The sequence below is a fragment of the Tupaia chinensis genome, unplaced genomic scaffold (assembly GCF_000334495.1).
Source record: "Tupaia chinensis unplaced genomic scaffold, TupChi_1.0 Scaffold000001_1, whole genome shotgun sequence".
Taxonomy (NCBI): Eukaryota; Metazoa; Chordata; class Mammalia; order Scandentia; family Tupaiidae; genus Tupaia; species Tupaia belangeri.
In genome coordinates this window covers 167406-189423 of record NW_006159427.1, presented here as the reverse complement: position 1 = coordinate 189423, position 22018 = coordinate 167406, and the positions used below count along the sequence as shown (strand labels likewise).

At 44.5% G+C, this 22018-nt stretch overlaps 1 protein-coding gene across 1 annotated transcript in view; it reads left to right on the top strand.

The window, feature by feature from the left end:
• Positions 1-22018, top strand: part of PIP4K2A (phosphatidylinositol-5-phosphate 4-kinase type 2 alpha) — a 228954-nt gene that overhangs the window by 158922 nt on the left and 48014 nt on the right. Inside the window, exon 4 of the mRNA XM_006139709.1 lies at positions 6624-6776. Within this exon, the coding sequence (XP_006139771.1) occupies positions 6624-6776 (153 nt within the window). The remainder of the gene's footprint in view (positions 1-6623; positions 6777-22018) is intronic.

The window sequence follows — 22018 nt, the reverse complement described above, 5'->3', positions numbered from 1 at the left end:
TGCTGCAGGGTCCTGATCACATCACGACAGCAAGAGCCGAGCAGCTGTTCCTGAGTCTGTTCCCATCTCAGGCCTCCTGCGGAACCTCCAGAACCCAGCCCTCAGGGCCCCACCCTAGCCACATGGTCACTCCCAAGAGCCCCACCTTGCAGCACCTTGAAGGCATTAGGTTTCCTCTGGATACCTGCACAGCTAGCTCTAATATGCCGATTTTTGAGGTGACACAAGCCACAGCAGCTGCTCTTCTTCCAGGCAGATCTTTTCCTAACTTGCAAATGGCCTCGGAGCTTCATTTTCTCGTCTGTTCTTCTTTTGTACGCCCAGTATAGTACTGTGGAAAGTAACCCAGAATTCAACGTGACCAGTGTAAAAGATGACTCCTTTCAACTTTGATATTCCTTGCCAAGAAAACCCACCCAGTTTTAAGCAATGAAAGAGACGATAGGACCGCTTTCTAAAGATAGAAGCGAGCGTTGGAGGGAGAACAAGAACCTCCAACAGTTCTCAGACCATGTGCACTAATTAAACTAGACATGCTGAAGCGTGCCACGTGGTCAGCGATGTGAAGCCACCTGAGGGATGGCATGGTCCCCACAGTCTGCAGGACCTGCAGAAAGTACCAAGCACGAGACTTCTTTCAGCCCTGTCTCTACGCTGCATTGTCTGATTCTAAGTTTGGGGCTCAGCCACCCATAGATGTTTTCCTGTCCTAACGCCTATTCCATGTCTGCCTCTGCTCTTGTCTAGAGAGAAGACACACTCCTCCTGCCCGCCTCAGTTAAAGTCGAGTATGAACAGTTCTAGAGTGAGTCAAGGAAGCACTGTACACATGCTAATAAAAATGGAACTAAGACTAACTTGTATTAGCATTGGCCGTTACCGGTGGTATTTCTATGTGCTTTGTTGGTCAAAATAAAGAAGTTGTGATAGGCTTGGCTTTGTGCCAGCTCTCTAAATTGACATTAGAAGATGTTTCTCCCTTAGAATAATAGGCAAAGCTCACATCGTAAAGCTCACCAGCCTCCACTGAGCCCAGGCCAGGCAGCAACATGGCCAGGGAGACGGGGAGGTCTGAGCGAGACCCCTGCAGAGCCCCCCAGGTGCGCAGTCCTGCCCAGATGGTGAAGAACTGAGCCGGACAAGTCATTTCTGCTCTCTGGATCTGTGTTTTCCTAGTGGTAAATTGAGTGGTTTGGAATAATCCCCAGGGTTGTTTCCAACTCTAATGTATTTTGATTACCGGGTTGATTTATACTTGAAAGGACCCCTTGGGGGCATCCGAAGGTCACTCTCAAATTCTGTTTCCTTCAGGCCATCTCCTTCTTGGCCTGCCCAACTTGTCCCAGCATCTCATACAATGCTGCAATTTGTGTTCCTTTTGTGACAAAACAGAGCACTACAAGGACTTTCAGAGTCCATGTTCCCAGGTCGCAGGCGGGGCATGGTGACTGCTTTGAATACAGAAGACACCCTTCCTTAGCTCTCTTTGCTGCTGTTACCAAAGTTGTCCCGAATGCATCTGGAATTTCTGGGCACCGTATTCATTTGGCTGTGAGCATTCAGTCATCCTCCCTTTCCCCTTGGCCCAGACATCCTAAACCTTCACAACGCCCCTGCTGAGATGTTGGTGGTTCTGTCTTCTGTCCGGGCTCCTCCTGGGAAACGTGGGCTGAGGCGCCTCCTGGGCCAGTGCTCTCGAGCCGCTCCTAGAGCCAGCAGCCCTGTGGTCCAGCAAACATGTTTCCAGTTAATATAAGTCTGAGGTGGAGATCTAATGCAACCATCCCTCTCTTGGGCTGCTGCTTCTTCACTTTACAGCCCCCAAACTGGGATTCAGCGAGGCTCCAGGGCAGAGGCAAGGACTGGAGAAGGCAGACGGAGTAAATGGCAGCGTGTGTGCCGCCTGCCAGACCGGCGCCCTCGCCGCGGCACTGCACTGCCTCTGAAACGCACCGTGTCCTTACACGGCCACACAGAGGCCACACAGAGTCACTTACGATGCTGCGTGGTGGCGAAAGTCGAGTCTAGCCCATGTAAATTGCCCTGTGAGATGACCTCCGAGGAAGCTTAGATGGGAAGCAGAGGCACGTAACTTGGCTCTGTCATGCACCAGTTTCTTTATCTTCACGTAGGAAAAACGTACCTAGCTTTTCCTCACCGAGAATGTTGTGGAAGTAAATGTGAAATAATGAACTGGATTTTTCCAGGCCTTTGAGTCATTCCAAAGATCAGGCATTTGGGGTAAAATTATACCAACTGTTATGATTTTTTTACTTGTTGATTGGCTAAGGCCTTTAGTAAAGTTGGTTCATATATTTTTATGTTCATAGTCTAAACTTGACCAAGTGTTGCTATTAATAATTTCAATGATATTTGAAAACCAAGATCCATACAAAAAGTTCTTTCAGGCCAGCCGGTGGCATGGCGGTTAAGGCTCTGGGTCCCTCTTGGCTGACTTCACAGTTTGAGTTCTGGACCCAGTGGCTTGAGAAACATGCCAGGTGCACACGCATGCTTGTCCAAAATCCTGAGAGAAGAAAGGAGAAGAGATTGCAGTGTGATCATCCCTCTTAGGGGGTGATTTCTCAGTTTCTCTCTGTCTCTGTCTCTGTCACCATCTCTCTGGTAAATACACACACCTTATGGCAGACATCTAATTTAAGAAAAAGGTTTCTTTAGGTATTTTATATTGAGCCTACTCAATGCAACTTTTTTTTAAAAAGTAAGTTCAGACTGAATCAGGATTAGAATATGTGATGTTTAATTTCACAGGATTAAGACATAGCCAATATCTAATGCAAAGTCCATAGTAAGTGCTTATAACAAAGTCTTTGAAACTGAAGGGAAATGCAGCAAACTCGGGGCGGTGGGTAGCGTCTGCGTTCACATTGATGCAATAATCATCATTCTTTGGTACAGTGAATGCTGTGAATTATTCTCAACTCTGAAGTTTCCCATTTTAATCAAACTAGAGTTGCAGAAAATATAATGGGAAAGGCTTGATGCAGACAAGTCTTTAATTATAACACACTAAACTCCATAGGTAATGTGCCAGGCAACACCCATGGTACCCACAGTTTGGTAAGACCTTGGTTCTTGCGTGCCACCTGCAGGCAAGCTCTGTCAGCATCATCTTCAAGTGCCCCACCCCTGACCTGCTGGATTAGAATCTGCATTTTAACATGATCCCTAGGTGATCCATTGATTATTAAGATTGAACTACTTTCGGGGCCAGCAGTTAGCATAATGGCTATGGTGCTGGACTCCCACGTAGTCAACCATGGTTCGAGTCCCAGACCTGATGGCTTAAACTCACGCCGGGCGCATGTGCGTGCATGCCCAAGATCTCAAGAGGAGAATGGAGGAGAAGGGATAGTGGCGTGGCCATCCCCCATGGGGGGTGATTTCTCGCTTTCTGTCTCTCTGTCTCTCTCTGTCTGTCTGGCGAGCACACGCGCCCTATAGCAAAAACCTCTCCAAAAAAAAAAAAAAAAAAGATTGAACAACTTTCGGTCTTATTCCACTCCATTGGCCTGTGCAAGGACGTTACACTTTCCTATCTGATATGTGAAAGAAAACGACCTATGAAACTGGTGCCACTGTAATTCCATCCTCTGCTGAATATGGTCACCCTTTATCCTTCTCTGCCCCCACCCCTCAAAAGTAACATTACATGCATTGTGAGTTTTGCAGAGTTTATCCTCCGTTCCACTGGGTTTTATAAAGTTGGTTGCTCTTGCTTTGATTTTATGCCTAAAGATGATTTGCAGTCTTACAATTTCTATAGTTTTTTTTCTTTTCTTTCTTTCTTTCTTTTTTTTTTTTTTTTTTTTGGTAATAAACACCCTTTTGCAAAGTAATGTTTGGGAAGGAAAAAGTAAGACCATTAATAAAGAGCAATAATTGTTTCGGTTGGGGGCTAGTGTTTAAAACCCTAAACAGAACATCCATTTTTGACTTTCTTCCCTTTTATTCTAAGTAGGAAGTGTTGTAAAGGAGATTTTTTTTTCTCTTGAGAAAAAAAAAAAATGTGTCATTGAGAATTGCACTCTAATGTAGTCATTTTCTTCCTGAAAATCATTTTTACCATTCTCTATCTAATGAATTTCAGTTGCCTTTAGAATATTTAACACTGCTAAATCCTGCTATCTGAGGTCATTGGGAGTCATATTAATTTTTTTTTTCTTCTCTCAAGTTTCCCAGTAAACTAAGCAGAACACACTCAGATCGGCAGGTGTGGCTCTGCACTTGGCAGGTGTGCTTGCTTGCATTGGGGTCACAGTGTGCTGTCTCTGGATGTGAGGACCCGCTGTGACGGTGCCTGGGGCCGTCCTGGGCAGTGAAGACAAGCTTAGGGTCCACTTCCTCTTTAAGCCCAGTGCCTCATGAGCTACTGCGCCACCACAATTTGCTTCCTCCTCCAGTTTGATCCTATCGTATTTTATCTAAAAAGAAAGGAAAGTGGGGGACCAGCAGGAGGCATAGTGGTTAAAGCGCTGGACTCTCACATGGCTGACTGTGGTTTGAGTCTTGGACCCAGCAGCTTGAAACTCACGCTGAGTGTGTGTGCATGCCCAAAATTCAGAGAAGAATGGAGAAGAGAATGCAGTGTGGCCATCCCCCCAGGGGGTGATTTCTCACTCTCTATCTGTGTGTCTCTCTGGCAAGCACACACACCCTATAGCAAAAATCTCTCAAAAAGTAAATGAAGGAAGGAAGGAAGGGAAGGATAAGGAGACTTGAATATGAGACAGAAAGGGACTGGGATGCTTTCATTAAAAATCCATGGGGCAGAGATATCACTGGCCTCTCTGATGGCATCTGGTTCCCCTAACTAGACAGTGTTTGGTCCGTGTGTCCTTTGAGTGCCACTTAAAAAAAAAAAAAATGCCAGAAGGTGCCTGAGAGAGCCAGGGAGAGAAAGAAAGGGGGAGGGGGTGGGAAGGAGAGGGAGAATAGTCCCCTTCAGCAGGGCCTGGTCGTTCTGCGATCCTCTTTCCTTTAATTCTCCATTCTGTCAGGATCCTGGGCATGAGTGAGGGCACCCGGTGTGTTTTTCAAACCAACAGGGCTGGGACTCAAACCCTGGTCATGAATGCCCACTTACAGAGAGGAAGTTGAAGAGGGAAAGTATGTTTGTCTTTGCATCCCATGCCCACCGTCTCCCAGTTCTAAGCAGGGAATGTAAGTTGGTTCTCAAGGGCACACTTAGCAAGGATGAAGGTTGCTAATCCCAAAAGGTAAGGCTCAAAGAAGAGGCCTCTCTTGGAGGCTCTAAGAAATGAAACTAGAAGAGTCACAGGTGAGAGAAGAAGGGCACACATACCTCACCAGAACCTCAATAGCATGAACAGGCATGAAAGTGAGATGATGCCAGAAAACTGAAAGCAGAGCCCTGCCTTGTGCACATTCCAGGGGACTGGCTGAATGGGCTGGGCTACGGGTCAGATGGGACTCTTCGAAGAAGCTGTTTAAGAGTACATTTGCCGGGAACCAGCAGTTAGCGTAATGGCTATGTCGCTGGATTCCCACATAGTCGACCGCAGTTCGTGTCCCGGACCCGGTGGCTTAAAACTCACGCCGGGCGTGTGTGCGTGCGTGCCCAAGATCCCGAGAGGAGAATGGAGGAGAAGGGATTGCGGCGTGACCATCCCCCCTGGGGGGTGATTTCTCGCTTTCTGTCTCTATGTCTCTCTCTCTCTCTCTGTCTGGCGAGCGCACACGCCCTACAGTTAAAATCTCTCCAAAAAAAAAAAAGAGTACATTTGCCCAGGCTTCTGCCTCCCCCTCCCCAGGCATACCAGAGGCCACTTACTCACTAGTTGAGTAGATCACTAGTTGAGAACTTGGGTTCTGAGCCAGTCACATGGAATTGGAATTCTACCAATAACTGTTCCCTTACCAACTGTGTGACTTTGCCTAGTTATTAAACCTCTCTTACACCCATCTCCTCATCTCTGAAGTGATGATGGTAATGTTAACCATTGTATGGGGATGTTATCAGAAGTGGGAGAAAGACAGGGCTGCCAGGTGGTGTGGTGGTTGAGGGCGCTGGCGTCCCACATAGCCAACCATTGTTCGAGTCCCAGACCTGGTAGCTTGCTTTCTCACTTTTCTCTCTCTCTCTCTCTCTCTCTCTCTCTTTCTTTCTCTCCCCCTCTCCGGTTGAATTAAAATAAATAAAGTTAAATAAAATAGTAATTTTAAAAGATGAAGAAGTGGTAGAAAGGCTGCAAAATGGTTGGCACAATGCCTCTCATGTGAAGAAGTCAGTTACTGTACCATTTTTTTTCATGACTGAAACCTAATTTTATTCAGACACAAAATTTGAGCTCTTGTCCATCTCTGAAGAGCAAAGTGAATAAAATGACTGATTTTAATTCTAGACATTAGCCTACATTAAAGACATTGGAGTCATAATACCGTATTATCCAAGCTGTTTTTATCTCATTTGAAAGACTTGCAGTTTGAGCTATAATGAATATAAAATATCACCCTACTTATTGATATATTCCAAGCACAGATATTTTTGAAAACTTACATTGAGACAAACTCTCTGAGAATCAGAAAGCTACGCCTTTAACCAGTTCTCTTCCCTCTTCCTCTCTCACCCCACCGGGAAGAATTCCTTGACCAGAAGTGCACCTCTTCCCAACGACTCGCAGGCACGCAGTGGGGCTCGTTTCCACACCTCCTACGACAAGAGGTACGTCATCAAGACCATCACCAGCGAGGACGTGGCTGAGATGCACAACATCCTGAAGAAGTACCACCAGGTGAGTTCTCTTTACCTTGATAAAACACCTGAGAAGGTTAACATTCATGGCTAGCATTATTCTCAAGGCCAGTGGTTTACAACATAGCTAGAAAACAGAGCACGTGTGAGGAGTTTTTTCTAACTGGGTTTCCTCAAATCACTGTGGCCAGATTATTGACAGCCAAACATCTACAAGTGCTTATGCTAGAAATCATTGATTATTTATCTAGCACGTTTCACATAAATACTCTTCTGCATGGTCCTTTTAGTGATCACCACTCAGATTTTCAAATCGCTTACCTTAAGTTTTGACAACTATGCCAAAGATTTTTGTCTGTGCCAGATGTTAGGTGTTGGCCTCTTGTATCTATTGACACCTCCAATTCCTGTCCCCCGGGTCCCTCTCCATCCTGGTCCCAGGAAGTTTCGCTCCCACTCACATTTCATTATAGCTGAGAAAACTTATTTCAGAAGGTGAGTATTGATCTGCTTCCTGCCCTTTTTTATCTCTGAGCACCAGCCCTTCGTAATCCCTGGGGATAAAATGCACTACCCCTGGGAGCAGCAATCTCTCCTTTGTGGAAATCATTTCAACACAAGTTTGCCTGGTAGAGCATGTTCACAGGTCCAAGGACCCAGGCTGTAAGAGGCCTCACTCACTGCGGAGTAATGAGAACTTCAAGTCCAGTGTCAGACAGTTCTGGGTTCAAATCTCAGCCCTATCACATACTGACCTTGTGACTTGTGGATTTGGAACCTCACTTATGCAACAGGGATAATGACAACACCTAACTGTGTCCTGACGATGAGATGGGAACATGTATGCCAAGTCTTGGTACTAGGTGCTCAATACGTGGTGGAGGTGGCGTGCACCAGTGTCATCAGGATATATCTGTCATGGGACCATAACTCACCAGTAAGTCAGCCTGGGAACTTCAGTCCTGGGGCACAGATCTGCTGTGGCTGCACTGCAGGAACCAACCTTCAGAACTGTTTGAAAGGCACACGCAGTTGCTTTTAGAGTCTGTCTTAGTCAGTTCGGAGTGCTATAGCAAAATACCACAGGCGTGATGTCTTAAACATCAGACATTGATTTCTCACAGTCCTGGAGGCTGGAAGTCCGAGATCAGGGCCCCACGTGGTTGGGTTCTAGTGAGGGCTTTCTTCCCAAATCACCTCTCACTGGAGCCACATGTGGCAAAGAATGGGCAGGTGGGGGAGTGGGAGGAAAAAATGAAAGCTCTCTCTTGTCTCCTCTAAGGAGGCCACTAACCCATCACTTGCGCTGCACTCTTATGACCCAGTTGCCTCCCAAAGGCCCCACCTCCTAATACTGTCACGTGAGGATCAGGGCTTCGACATGTGGGGGAGGGGCACAAACAACAAACATTCCTTCCACAGCAGAGTCCTCCTCTATTTTTTGCCTGGTTTCCAAATCTCCCGGAAAGCTAGAGGCTGGCTGTCACAGAGTATTCTGACTGCACTCATGGCAGGATCTCACAGTGTCTCAACAGTCGGGTTATTAGCGACTGGTTTCTCAGCATGTCTGCCTCGAAGGCGGCACTCGTTCGGATTGTGAGCTCTGAGATGTCTGTTTCAAAGCCTGTTTAAAAGCATTACCTTGTGGTCAGGCTTTACACTCTGAAATCGTGGATTATTTCTTGGCAGTTGCTTACTCTTCCAATCTTTGTAAATGTGATCAACTGCATTTAGCTCGCAGTGAAGTCTCTCAAAATCTTTGAGCTGCATTCTGTTTCTGGAAACTCGGTACTTCCTCTAATTTGTTTTCTAGAAACATTAGTCAACCTCTAAATTCGTTTAACATCTAATAAATTTTTCATAACATCTCTTCCTTTTGAAATGTGTTCGGCAGTGCTTAAGTTATTGACTATTAGAGAGGAAATTTGAAAATGCCGGGAAGAGTACCTGTGAGGGGAGGACTTGAAGGTTCTGGCGTCTGAATGAATTGAATTCCAGGTTGTAGCTTTTAACTCTTCACTTTTTTATGTGGAGAGGTTCTTTGCTATAGGGCGTGTGCGCTCGCCAGACGGAGAGAGACATAGAGACAGAAAGCGAGAAATCACACCCCAGGGGGGATGGCCACACCGCAATCCCTTCTCCTCCATTCTCCTCTCGGGATCTTGGGCATGCACGCACACACGCCTGGCGTGAGTTCTAAGCCACCGGGTCCGGGACACGAACCGCGGTCGACTACGTGGGAGTCCAGCGACATAGCCATTACGCTAACTGCTGGTTCCCAACTCTTCACCTTTTAGACGGTCTACTTTTTCATTTCTCCCCTCTGGAACTTCATGTTATACTTACACATTCTTTTTATACTTTCTTTCAATTGTCTACGAACTTACAAAGCAAAGTGATACCTCATGATGTATGAGAACATATTACTTCAATTAGTGACTGTGGTACGGTTCTAATAATATGTGACATGCAATGCAGGTATCAATTTGTTGATGACAACTTTGAGTTCAGAATCCTTTGACTTTACAGAAGTCACAATTTGAAACGTTTTCTCTGGGGTAGTTAGCGTAACCTAACATATGGATTTGACTTATTCTTAATGTTACATAAAATATCAGGCCTCAAAATGAGTCTGTGATGCAGCCTAGGCATGTTCACAGTGCTCACGATTTCCTTTAGTTCCACTGCTACAAAAGTGTTGTGTTGGTATGTTCCTTTTTTTTTTTCCAGAAAAGATTAATTTATCCAATACGTATAATTTTTCTTTCTTCCTAGAAACAGTATTTCAAATATAACTTAAAGAGGCTTCACTGCAATCACATAATATAGTAAACACGCAATAAACCCATAGCATCAGTGAGATACTTTAAGCAATATCAAATAATCAGTGAATACTGCTTCTTATTGAGGATAGGTTACATTCAATTAAGAGAAAATTAGTTATTTTCTCTTAGAAAACAAGATATTTAGGGCTAGCCCCATAGCTCAGTGATTAAGTGGTAGCTTCCAAAGTTAGACCTCGGGCCAGCCTGTAGCATGGTGGTTAGGGCAGCTGGATCCCACATGGTTTGAGTCCTGAACTAGCTAGCAGCTTGAAAAACATGCTGGATGCATGTGCTTGAGTGCCCAAAATCCCAAACGGAGGGAAAACTGGAGAAAGAAAAAAAAGAGTCATAATGATTGAGAATCACCATCAGTAAAACAGTTCATTTAAAGGACACTAAATGAAGTCAGGAGACTTAGATCCTAACTTGTTATGAGCTGATTTTTCCTAAGGTTTTTACCATCGGGCATGTGCGCTTATCAGAGAGAGACAGAGAGGGAAAGTGAGAAATCATCCCCCAGGGGAATGGCCACACTACAGTCCCCCTCCTTCATCCCCTTTCTGGGATTTTGGGCACTCGCGCACATGTGCCCAGCATGGTTCTCAAGCCTCCAGGTCTGGGACTCATACTGCAGTCAGCCATGTGGAATCCAGAGCCTTAACCATCATGCCACCTGCTGGCCCCATGAACTGATTTTTTAAGGGATCTCTCAACTCAGATTCCTTACCTACATTTCATTCATTCATTTACTCATTCATTCATTCATTCATTCATTTGTATATTTGCTCCTGGCTTTATTCCAGAAAGGATTTAAGGTGTTCTGCAGGAAAGTTTGAAATAAAAGGTAGTATAAATAGGGAAGGTGAGGCTGAAAAGCTGGCAAAATGAGTAAAGTCACCAAATGGAACCTGGAATGGACCCAAAGATTCATGCTTTGGGGCCAGCGTCATGGTCTACTGATTAAAGGGAACTGGATTCCACATGACCAAGCACAGTTCAAGTCCCAGCCCTGGCTCCAACAGGTGAGTGCATGCCCCAAATCCTGACAGCATCAAGAATAGAAGAAGGGATTGTGGCATGACCACACCTCATCAGGGGGTGTTTTCATTTTCTCTCTCTCTCTCTCTCTCTCTCTCTCTCTCTCACACACACACACACACACACACACACACACATGCATGCCATCTGGCAGTTAAAAATAAAAGATGCATTTTCTGATACCCAGCATGCTTGTTACTTTGAGAGCTGCTAGTTTGACCCTCGCTGCTTCTCAGCCACAGAGGAAGGGAAGCCTGGGTGAGTCACTGCACAGCTACTGTGCTTGAAGGTACAAGAAAACCCACTGCTGGAGAGAAATATAGCTGTTCCTGTTACTAAGATCCCACAGGTGGTCTCTCAGGGCTTCCCCACAGAGGACACGGGACGCCCAAGCAGTATCCTTGCTACAAGCCGTGGAACACACAAGGACCTCATAGGCCTTTTTAAAAAAGAAATCAGTACAGATTGCCGAGTCCACACCATCGTTCGCATGTAGTCAGCACGGTTCTCTGAGAGGCTACAGTGGCCAGGGGCTGCCCAGACCCTGCCACCTGGCTTCCAGCCAAACGTCCTGCAGACTGCTCTGTCACATGCAGCTCTCACACAAGGCCTTGGTGACAGCTGCCACGTGGTGGTGTTGCAGACACGTGTGATTCCACGTAACCAGACAGAGGCCCCCATCCATGACTCCGGGGAGGTCCTCTCAAGCGCCGTCATTGCTCATCTGTGCTGAGCTGCTCGGTGGTGTCCGAGGTTCGTATTAGGCCTTCATTTCTTCTTTAAGGAGGCCTCGCCTGCTTTTAGGGTTTATGTTTGATCTTAATAGTTTTCTGTCTCCTGCTTCAGTTCTTCTGTTTCTTCTTGCCTTTTGTTGCTTTTACCTTCTAATTTCCTGTGCTCCTGAGCCACCTAAGCATGGATGAGTCATTAAACTTACTCAAATCTTATATCAATAGATGAGATGTTTCTCCGAGAGGACCTCTCTTAAGAAGTAAACTGGAAGGCCCTTCCCTTCTTGTTTCTTTTCCTTTGTTGTTTTTGTTTTAATGAAATACATCCACAGTTGGAGCTGTATGCTAGGGGGTTAAAATTACCCTAAGGTCAACCTCTGGAGAAGTGAAACATTGCTAACTATTGGAGTAAATTCTTTCCTGGGTTAGTTTTTGACAGATCAACCTCACTAACAGTGTGTCCTGGCAGATGGTTCCTCGCGGGCACTCACAGCAGGCAGCTGCCTTCAGGTCTCAGCTTTGCCCGGCCGGCAGCCACAGCCTGACCATGGGCACATTACCTGTCAGCTCCTCCTTCTTGGTCTATAAAGTTTGGATAATTGTACTCCTTTTATTCAAGTGGCTAGGCTAGTTAGGTAGATTCATATTTAGAGCATACTCAGAACAGTGTCTGGTATATAAGAAGTGTTATATAAGTGACTTAATACAAGTGGTGTGGTGGGTAAAGCACTGGACTCCCACAATAGTTGGCTGCAGTTCAAGTCCCAGACCTGGCGGCTTGCTTTCCTACTTTTTCTCTCTCTCCCTCTGTCTCTGTCTCTGGTGAGCACACGTACCTTATAGCAAGTTAAGAAATAATAATAATAATGAATATAATCAAATAATTATTATTTAAAAAAAGAAATACTATTCCCGCATTCCGTTTCCTACATCCCAATGTTGAAATTACTCTAATGTAGTAATTAGTCGTTCACTCTTTTAATCCACTCGGGGACCCAGGTTCTAGTAGAGTTTGGCGCCAGTGCTACACTTAACGGCATCTTATGAAGATCTGATTTTTTTCTAAGTTCCAGTATTCTCCCTATGCCTTATTTGCTGCCCCAGTCCTAACTAATTTCCCTTCTGCCAAGAAAGGACAACAGCTTCTCTCAAGGCAATGAAAAATTTGTATTAAGCCTAACAAACTTGTATAAATCTTTTTACTTTCATTTAGTTTTCTTTCTTATAGTTGGGGAAATAATGATTTGGTGTAAATATCCTTTTTTCCTTCACATTTCTTTTCAGACTACAGTACACGTAGGTCTCTTATAAATGATGATTATCAGCTGATTAGTTAAACAATGTTAGACAAGCATTTAAAAAGGGGAAAATGGTCAAGAACCTAATCAAACGTCTTATTTCTCTTACATTGACCTATTTCTTTTCACTGAACTGAGTTAGTTCTTGGGGAGTTTTATTATTATGTAGCTTTGACCTTACTTAAAATTAAGAGTTTTTGTCAGTAAAATTTTAGACTTCTAATGGGATTTACAATTGTAAACTTCCTTAGGGAAGTTATCATATAGATGATCAAGAAATACCTTACAAAAATATTGAGTGGTTGGAAAAGTCATGATGAATTTTTGCTTAGAAAAACAGAAAAACATACATCTTGACTTTTCTGATGACAATATCATTAAGAATATCTTTCTTTTGGGGCCAGCAGGTGGCGTAGTAGCTGGGGTGCTAGACTTCCACAAGGCCAACCACCTTTTGAGCCCCAGACCTGGCGGCTTGAAAATCATAGCAGGCATGTGTGTTTGTGTGCCCAAAATCCTGAGAGGAGGACAGAGAAGGGACCATGACATGGCCAACCTCCTGGTGGGGGGTGGGGGAGGACTTTTCGCTTTCTCTCTATCTCTCTTTGGAGAGTGTACTGCCCTTTGGCAAAAAGCTAAAACAAAACCAAAAAACAAATATCTGTAATTTGCCAGAGGGCATGAGCACTGGCCAGAAAGGAGTATGGGGACCCCTCCCAATGGGGATGCTCACATCACCCCTTCAATTTCTCCATCCTGTTGGAATTTTAAGTACATATGCATACCCACAGGTGGCTTGTGTTTTTCAAACCACCAGTGCCTGGATTCGAACTCCCAGTTGGCCATGTGAGATTAGGCTCCCTTAAACACCAGGCTACAGAGCAGCCCAAGAATGTCTTGTTTTAAGCTTTTCAGATACTGGGTTTAAATCTTTTTTTTTTTAACTTCAAAGTGATCAGTTGATAAATTAAGTAACCTAAATTTTTCTGTATTTGGGAAGTAGTAACTCAAGATGTACCTAGAAGTTATGCCCCCAAATCTGAGCTCCCCATTAAATAAGCTAGTTAGTATCTCAGGTTTCGGGAAAGGATTTTAGGGTGAACACTTGACTTCTTTGGAACTTCCTCAGAGTAAATCTGGGTCCCGTTTCCTGAAGGACAGTAGCTTTGGTGTTACTGTTCAAAGAACAGGAGTAAATGGAGTGGAACTGAGACACTAGGTCCCCTAAAAGCAAAAATGAAGAAGTGGTATGGTGCTGAAGGATAAAAAGTCATAGGTTACCTCAGTGCACCTTAGACTTTCATTGTGGACCAGCCCGAGAGACTTGTGGGAGTGTAGTTCTAACAGGTGGCTCCAGGTAGCCGGAGAGGCCGCATGTCTATGTGGCTCCCGTGATGCTAAGAGCCCTGCGAATGGAGCAGAGGATGTCCCGCACTGACAAGTGGTCCCCCAGTCCCAGGCATGGGCCACTCAGGGCCCAGCTCCTGGTTAAAAGTAAGGAGCAAATTCTGGAACACTCCTGCCTTTGATACCCAGCTAAGCTTGTCATTTGGGGTATGGTTCTGGATAAGACCATCCGGCCTATCAGAGCTCCCCACCAGTGGTGAGGTTTGGAGCAGCCATTGTGCATTTTAATCATAGCTCCTACTTCTGTACTTAAGATAAAGTCCTTTATGTACTTTTTGCAAAGTTATTCTTAATGGCAACGTTCTTTATGGTCCTTTCATATAGTTTGTAGCAAATGGAGTTCAGAGCATCAGTGCTTGTGTTTGAGTGTATTCTGTAGTCTCTCAGTAAGAATTTTTATTAATGCTACAGAAGAATGTTTCTCTCTCTTTTTTAATAAGAGATTTTAAAACAACAACAACATTTATTTATTTATCTATTCATTTCGTTGTGATTTTCAAACTGCCGGGTACAGGATTTGAACCATGGTCAGCCATGTGCGAATCCAGCATCTTAATTACTATACCACTTGCTGGCCCCAAATGTTTGTTCTTTTTTTTTTTTTTTTTTTTGAGAGATTTTTGCTATAGGGCGCGTGCGCTCGCCAGACAGACAGAGAGAGACATAGAGACAGAAAGTGAGAAATCACCCCCCAGGGGGGATGGTCACGCCGCAATCCCTTCTCCTCCATTCTCCTCTCGGGATCTTGGGCACGCACGCACACGCGCCCGGCGTGAGTTTTTTTTAAGCCACCGGGTCCAGGACGCGAACCGCGGTCGACTACGTGGGAGTCCAGCAACATAGCCATTACGCTAACTGCTGGTTCCCATGTTTGTTCTTTTAAACCTGATTTTATTAAGTTTATGAAAAGCACTAGAGTTTTGTTTTTATATGAGCTTCAATGTAGTCATCTGAATGATCTTTAACTTTTATTCACAATAGAGAGTGCATGCACACACACAAGAGAGGGAGGGGAGGAGAGTGTACATGTGTCAGTGTGCACACATCCTGACAGGGCCTCCTCACACCTGGATGCCCTCTCCCGACCCTCCATTCCTCAGGCTCTCAGGCCTGGCACATTTTCACTCCACCCAGACATCCTCACCCAGCGTGGCCATGTGGCTCCCAGCCACATGAAACCAAAGGAAACTGTATTAGCTGACACACCTACACTATTTTCCTAAAACACGCAGACACCAACTCAAGGAAAGTTTGGATTATTTATTTCTTCGATCATTCTGTAACAAAGCAATCCATCATTTTAGGCTGCCTTGACGTCTCTTCTTTTCCTTTCTAAATTTTTTCTTCTTATCTTTTCTTTCACATGAAGTATATTGTCGAAGTCATCTGGAAACAAAGCCTGAGGCACAATAAGGATTACAGATAATTTAACCTTTCAAAAACACTAAGTGAAACAAGACTGTTCCGACCCGGGGGACAGTCAAACAGGTTCCCTGGGGGAGGGAGTGAGAGATGGGACAAACACACGCGCTCACACACACACAGAGTGGAGACAATACGAGGTGCTGATCAAGTCTTCTTCTTCTTCCTCCTCCCTTTATTGAGGAAAAATGGCAAGTTATATACAGGCTGGTGGGCACCGATTGGTTGCCTGATAATGCAAATGGGAAAAAACAGTATGAGCCAATCATTGGTGTGGGTGGATCTCTCCCATTGCCTAGAAACCCAATTGCCCCTCGGGGAGAACAGTTGATCACATGATTTCTGAGAAACGGTTTGCTCAGTGAGGAAGTGAAGCCTAATGGTTTCCAAGATGGTGGATAGCTCACGATGGCGGATAGCTCAAGATGGCTTCCGTATGCAGTGCCCTCCACACAAGACTTTACATTGGAGTATTAATTTGATACTGTATTAAATTGTCGCTGTAAGTCACTAAAAAAAAAAAAAAATGAGTGAAACATGATAATAACAGCAATTTCCGGATGCCAGCGCCCAGGTTCACACTATCACGCAGAGATATAAATATTTATCTGTCGCAACACATCACTTAGAAGCTTCTCTGCAGAGACCTTCAGTCAGCTGTGAATCTCTTAATGGTGTTTCATTTTGCATGAGAACAGCGACAAATCGGGGATTCATAATACTTGTTATTCTCGATGAGTGCCTAAGAGCAGAGGAAACTGAGAGCTGAGGCTGTGACAGTTTATGTGTTTTTGAAAGCCTGATTCTGCAACGTCAATTCATCATTACATTACAGTTCTAATAAGCTCACAGTTATACAAGAAAAAGTTCTAAGGGAGACGAGGAGAGAGAAAATTTGCCTTTGTTGATGGCATCACTTGTATGTAGATTTTTTTTAAAAAGAAAGGACAGACAAAAGTAAAAACTGTTAGCATTAGAAACATGGGATACAGACAGACCATTGCCAGCAAATAATAATAAAGAAGTTTCTGAGAGCACTCTCAGAAAAAAAGGAAACCACTGCATGAAGAATAATGGAGGGGGACCAGCAGTTAGCGTAATGGCTATGTCACTGGACTCCCATGCAGTCAGCTGCATTTCAAGTCCTGGACCCGGTGGCTTAACTCACGCCGGGTGTGTGTGCATGCGTGCCCAAGATCCCGAGAGGAGAATGGAGGAGAAGGGATTGTGGCATGGCCATCCCCCCTGGGGGGTGATTTCTCGCTTTCTCTCTGTCTCTCTCTGTCTTTGTGGTGAGTACATACGCCCTATAGCAAAAACCTCTCCTCCCCCCCCACCCAAAATAAAAGAAGAATGGAGGGAGGTGACATGAGGAGTCCAACTATAAAAATGCAAATCTGAACAGTACTTAATAAAAATAGTAATTTTTTTCATTGCCAAAGGGTATATACATGAGAGGGAGAAAGCACCCCTCAGTGGGGCATGGTCACATCGTGGTCCCTTGTCTTCCAGTTCTCCATCACATCAGGATTATAAACACACACACACTTGGCATAGTTTTCTTTTTCTTTTTTTTTTTTTTGGAGAAATTTTTACTGTAGGGTGCATTTGCTCGCTGGAGAAACAGAAAGAGATAGAAAGCAAAAAATTATCCCCCCAAGGAGGATGGCCAGTTCACAGGTCCTTTTCCTTTCTCCTGAATCTTAGGAATATATGCACATGTGCCCAGCATGAGTTTGAAACCACTGGGTCCAGGACTCAAACCGCTGTTGGCCATGTGGGAGTGCAGTGACATAATCACTACGCCATCTGCTGATCCCTTGGCATGTTTTTCAAGTACCTAGGGACAGGATTCGAATAGCAGTTGGCCAGGTGAGGCATCTGGCCCCCTGTGCACAGGGCTTAGCCACTGCAGTATGGAGCTGGCCCTGAAAACAGTTTTTTACATGCAAATGTAGGTAATATAGTGAGTTCAGTGCTGAAAGTGACCCCAAGAATAATAGTGATTGATTTAACAACATATAATAAGACTTCAAAAGGCTTGTGGAAAAATGGAATTAAAAGTACAAGCTATTTTGGTGCAAGACAGTTTTGAAACCCATTCATAATGTTTTTAAAAAAAATAATATACAGCTTCCACAGATGTTTGGAAGGCCCATCATAGATAGAGTACACATAATAAGAACTGGCAATAATCAGGTCCGCTTCTTTAAACATTCAGCACCTACTCAGCTGAAAGCTTGGTGTCCTTGCTGCATCGCCAGCAGCTGAAGTCCACCACACATTGCCGGACAGGGCCTCTCTATTATATGCAAGAGAAGAACTTAGCTGTAGGTGACCTGTGGAGCCCAGGAAGGTGTAAGTAGCAGACCGACTCCTGCCACCAGAGGACTACCTTGGAGACCTGGAGGAAGACTCGGTGCTCCTGTGCTCTCAGAAGGGCAGTCTCTCTTGTCCAATGGGTGCTCGTAATGCCTAGCCACGGGACGGCCACTGTTGCTCAGCGTTTGGTGCGTTTGTGGCCTCATCTGCTCTGGGACCTTGGAGTCCACAGCCTCTTCTGCCTTCTAAAAAGAAAGTCTTCCGGGCAGCCTTAAGACCGCTCACTCTGTGAGTCTGTACCTTAAGTCACCGGTAGAGCAGACAGGGACCACTCATTATGTCCTTTTGCCAGGCAGGAAGGATTGCCCTCTGGCCACATCAAGGCAGCAGGGGAAGTTGAAGAATAGCCATAAGGATTAAGTTGTTAGTTTTCATTCTTGGAATCTGGAAATGAAGTACGTGGAAGGGAGGAAGCAAAGATTATTTAGATCGTCTTAATCCTACAATTTAAAGAAGCACGGGGGCCAGCCGGTGGTGTATGGTTAAGGCGCTGGATCCCACATAGACGACTCCACTTTTTACTAACCGTAAAAACTGTTAGTGTTGGAAACACAAGGTACAGGTAGAATAGTATCGGCAAATAATAATAAATAAGTTTCTCAGTACACTCTTTTTATTTTTTTTAACTTTTTTTTTTTTGAAGAGGTTTTCGCTATAGGGCGCGTCCGCTCACCAGACAGACAGAGAGAGACATAGAGACAGAAAGCGAGAAATCATCCCCCAGGAGGGATGGTCATGCCGCAATCCCTTCTCCTCCATTCTCCTCTCGGGATCTTGGGCACACACGCACACGCGCCCGGCGTGAGTTTTAAACCACCGGGTCCGGAACACAAACCGCGGTCGACTACGTGGGAGTCCAGCGACATAGCCATTATGCTAACTGCTGGTTCCCTCAGTACACTCTTAGAGCCCAGAATCCTGGGCCTAGAAGCTTGAAAGGCACATGGCACATGTGTGCATCATGTATGCGTGTGCTCGTGCTCAATATCCTGAGAAGAGAATGGTAGAGAAGGGATAGTGGCATGGCCGTTCCCCCAGGGGATGATTTCGTACTTTCTCCCTCTCTGTCTCTCTCGGGGTCTCTCCAGTGAGTGCAGGTACCCTATGGGAAACATCTTTTTTTTTAAAAAAGCTGTTGTTGGGGGCAGATGGCAGTACAGCAGTAATGTGACACAGTGCAAGGCTAACCACATGGGAAGGTTCCAGGTTCAGGTTTGGAGACCTCCCTGAGTACACGAGGCAAGTGCATGTCCATCGTCCGAGGGTGGATGGTGGCAAAAAGACCCTGTTGGGAGCAGAGTGTGTGTGTGTGTGTGTGATTAAATCTCATTCATGGAAGAAAGAAAGAAACTTAAAAAAAGAGATCACCATTTGTCAATTTTACAAGTTCCTACAAACTTTGAGAGGACGAGAGAATTTGAAGTGTGAGTTCTGTGTAAACCATCAATTCTTCACTCTTACTTGGTGACATACTCGAGGGTGGTGACGTTCCTTCCCCCAGGTTGTCTTCCTCACACGAGGCCTGGTGTGCAGACAGTGAGTCAACGCCAAGTACCGGGCAGTCTGCACATGCAGGCCAGGCGTAGAACGTGGACCCAGCAGCTGTTTGCCGGTTCACCCCACGTTAGCCATGTGACAGCAGTTTTTATAAGATTAACATCCTTAAACAATTACTTTGCAATATCCTCTTTTTCTCTTTTTGTGGCTGACATACACCTTCTTTCCTGTGTAATGTTCTTCATTTATCATGGACATCATAAGAAAAATCTTGGGCTTCTCTTTCATCATAAATCATATTCAACTTTTTTCTGCTTTCAAAATCTGGAATTTTCATATTTGCAACACCTGGAGTTGAGAGTTGTATTAATTGTAACTGTAGCAAAGAAAAGGGGCTGACTGGCCACACAGCTGTCAAGCAGGACAACTCTGCAAGACTGATCCACACAGATAGGTTTCTGGTTCAAGTTTGGAGATCTCTCCGAGTACACCAGGCACATGTGTCCCCATGATCCAGGGCCAGCTGAGGCAGGAGGCGACTTACAGCATCAGGATCCTGCTGGCTGGCTGGCTGTCTCCTTATTCTCTCAGAAGAAATAAATAAACTTTTTATAAGAAGAATTATTTTTATATAACTTTATTTTAATTTGACCAGAGAGGGACAGAGAGAGAAAGCAAGCTGCCAGACTTAGGACTCGAACCATAGTCACCCATGTGGGAATCCAGCACCCTTAACCACCATGCCACCTGCTGGCCCCTAAAAAGACTTTTTTTTTAAAGCAGAAAGAGTTGAAACCTATAGGAAATACCTTGTTTGTTTGTTTGTTTTTAATTACTGTTTATTTACTCAACAATTATTTGAGTGCTTTTCACATGCTAGGTCCAATGTAAAATAAGACAAGAAGGTCCAGGCCCTCAGCAAATTCTATATTTATTGGGCACATACAGAAGGAAGAATTGGCCCAAAAAAGTAGAAAAAGAAGGGGCAGAATGGAGAAAGGAAGAGCAGAACATTGTAACTCTCCCAACCACTTCAGGGTAAGCATTAGGGTGCTTATTTTTCTGGAAAAAATGAAACTAAAAGGCACACTGAGTTGATCACTTGCCCAAGATTGCACAGATGAACAGAGGCACCAGGAGACACACACATCTTTATGGCTTGCAAACTTTCATTTTCTTTTGCACTAACCCAGTACAGATTCCCACAGTCTCCATGCTTTAGGGCTCACCAGTCAAGGAGCAACAACCCTTTGCATTTCTTTAGATCAGATGTGAAAAATGTTCTTTTCAACCAGTAGCTGTTTACCACTTATTTTGCATTAGCAAAACTCAAGTTAATTTATTAATTTTTGAAAGGCAATAGAGATGTTCCTCTTCTGATTTCAGATAGCAAGTTGAGTTGAAACTCTACTCAGAAAACATATCAATAGTTAAAACATAGCTCATTTATTGCCAAAAGGGCATAAGCATCTTTAAAATTTGCCAAAACTCTAGGTGACTAAAATCAAACTCAGATACTTTCATATTTTTATTTCTTATATGAGAAAGAGACAGAAAAAGAAAAACAAGCACACTCAGCAAAATCTATACCACAATCTTCCCCCAGCCTTCCCGGATCATGCCCACTGCTCACATGCTCCATGTATACAGGCTGACCTAGAAACTGCACCCTGATCTTCCTTATGGATTCCAGCACTGCGCTGCATTATCGTTGTACCATCCTGGCTGGGCCCGTTCTTCTTTAATGATAAAAGAAAAGGCTTCTGGGAGCAGCAGTTAGCGTAATGACTATGTCACTGGACTCCCACGTAGTCGACCGTGGTTCGAGTCCTGGACCCGGTGGCTTAAAACTCACGCCGGGCGCATGTGCCTGCGTGCCCAAGATCCCAAGAGGAGAATGGAGGAGAAGGGATTGCAGCGTGACCATCCCCCCTGGGGGGTGATTTCTCACTTTCTGTCTCTCTGTCTCTCTCTGTCTGTCTGGCGAGCTCACGCACCCTATAGCAAAAACCTCTCCAAAAAAAAAAAAGGCTTAATTCTTAACATGTTTAAATATTATCAGAGCTGATTATCAACAGTGTTTACCACTAGAAAGTTTGAAAGTATGTTCTAAGCACTTTCATTTTTATAAGATACCACTTTCTTTTTTTTTTTTTTTAAAGAAAAGAAAAAAAAAAGTTGAGACCAGCAGATGGCATAATGGTTACATCTCTGGACTTTCATGTAGCCTCTGCCATTCAGGTTCCAGAACTGGTGACTTAAAACTCACACCAGGTGCATGTGCACGCATGCCCAAAATCCTGAGGGGAGAATGGAGGGGGAGGGATTGAGGTGTGACCATCCCCACGAAGGTGATTTCTCACTTTCTGTCTCTCTGTCTCTTCGGCGAGCGCATGCACCCTATAGCAAAAAATCTCACTCTGAAAAAGAAAGTCAAGCAGTATAGTTTAAAAAAAAATAAAATAAAACTGATCAAAATTGCCTACAATTCTGTCATCACTGTTTGATGAGTGTTCTTCCAGACATCTCTGTGTAAATATGTTTAAATTATTAGAATCATACAGTTTATGCTGCTTATTATCCTGGAGATTTCATAATGTGTCATGGACTTAAAAGAGCCTTTTTGAGCCTTCTTTTTGGTTCAGAAACTGCCATCTTCTAGTGATTCACCAAAATGATGGA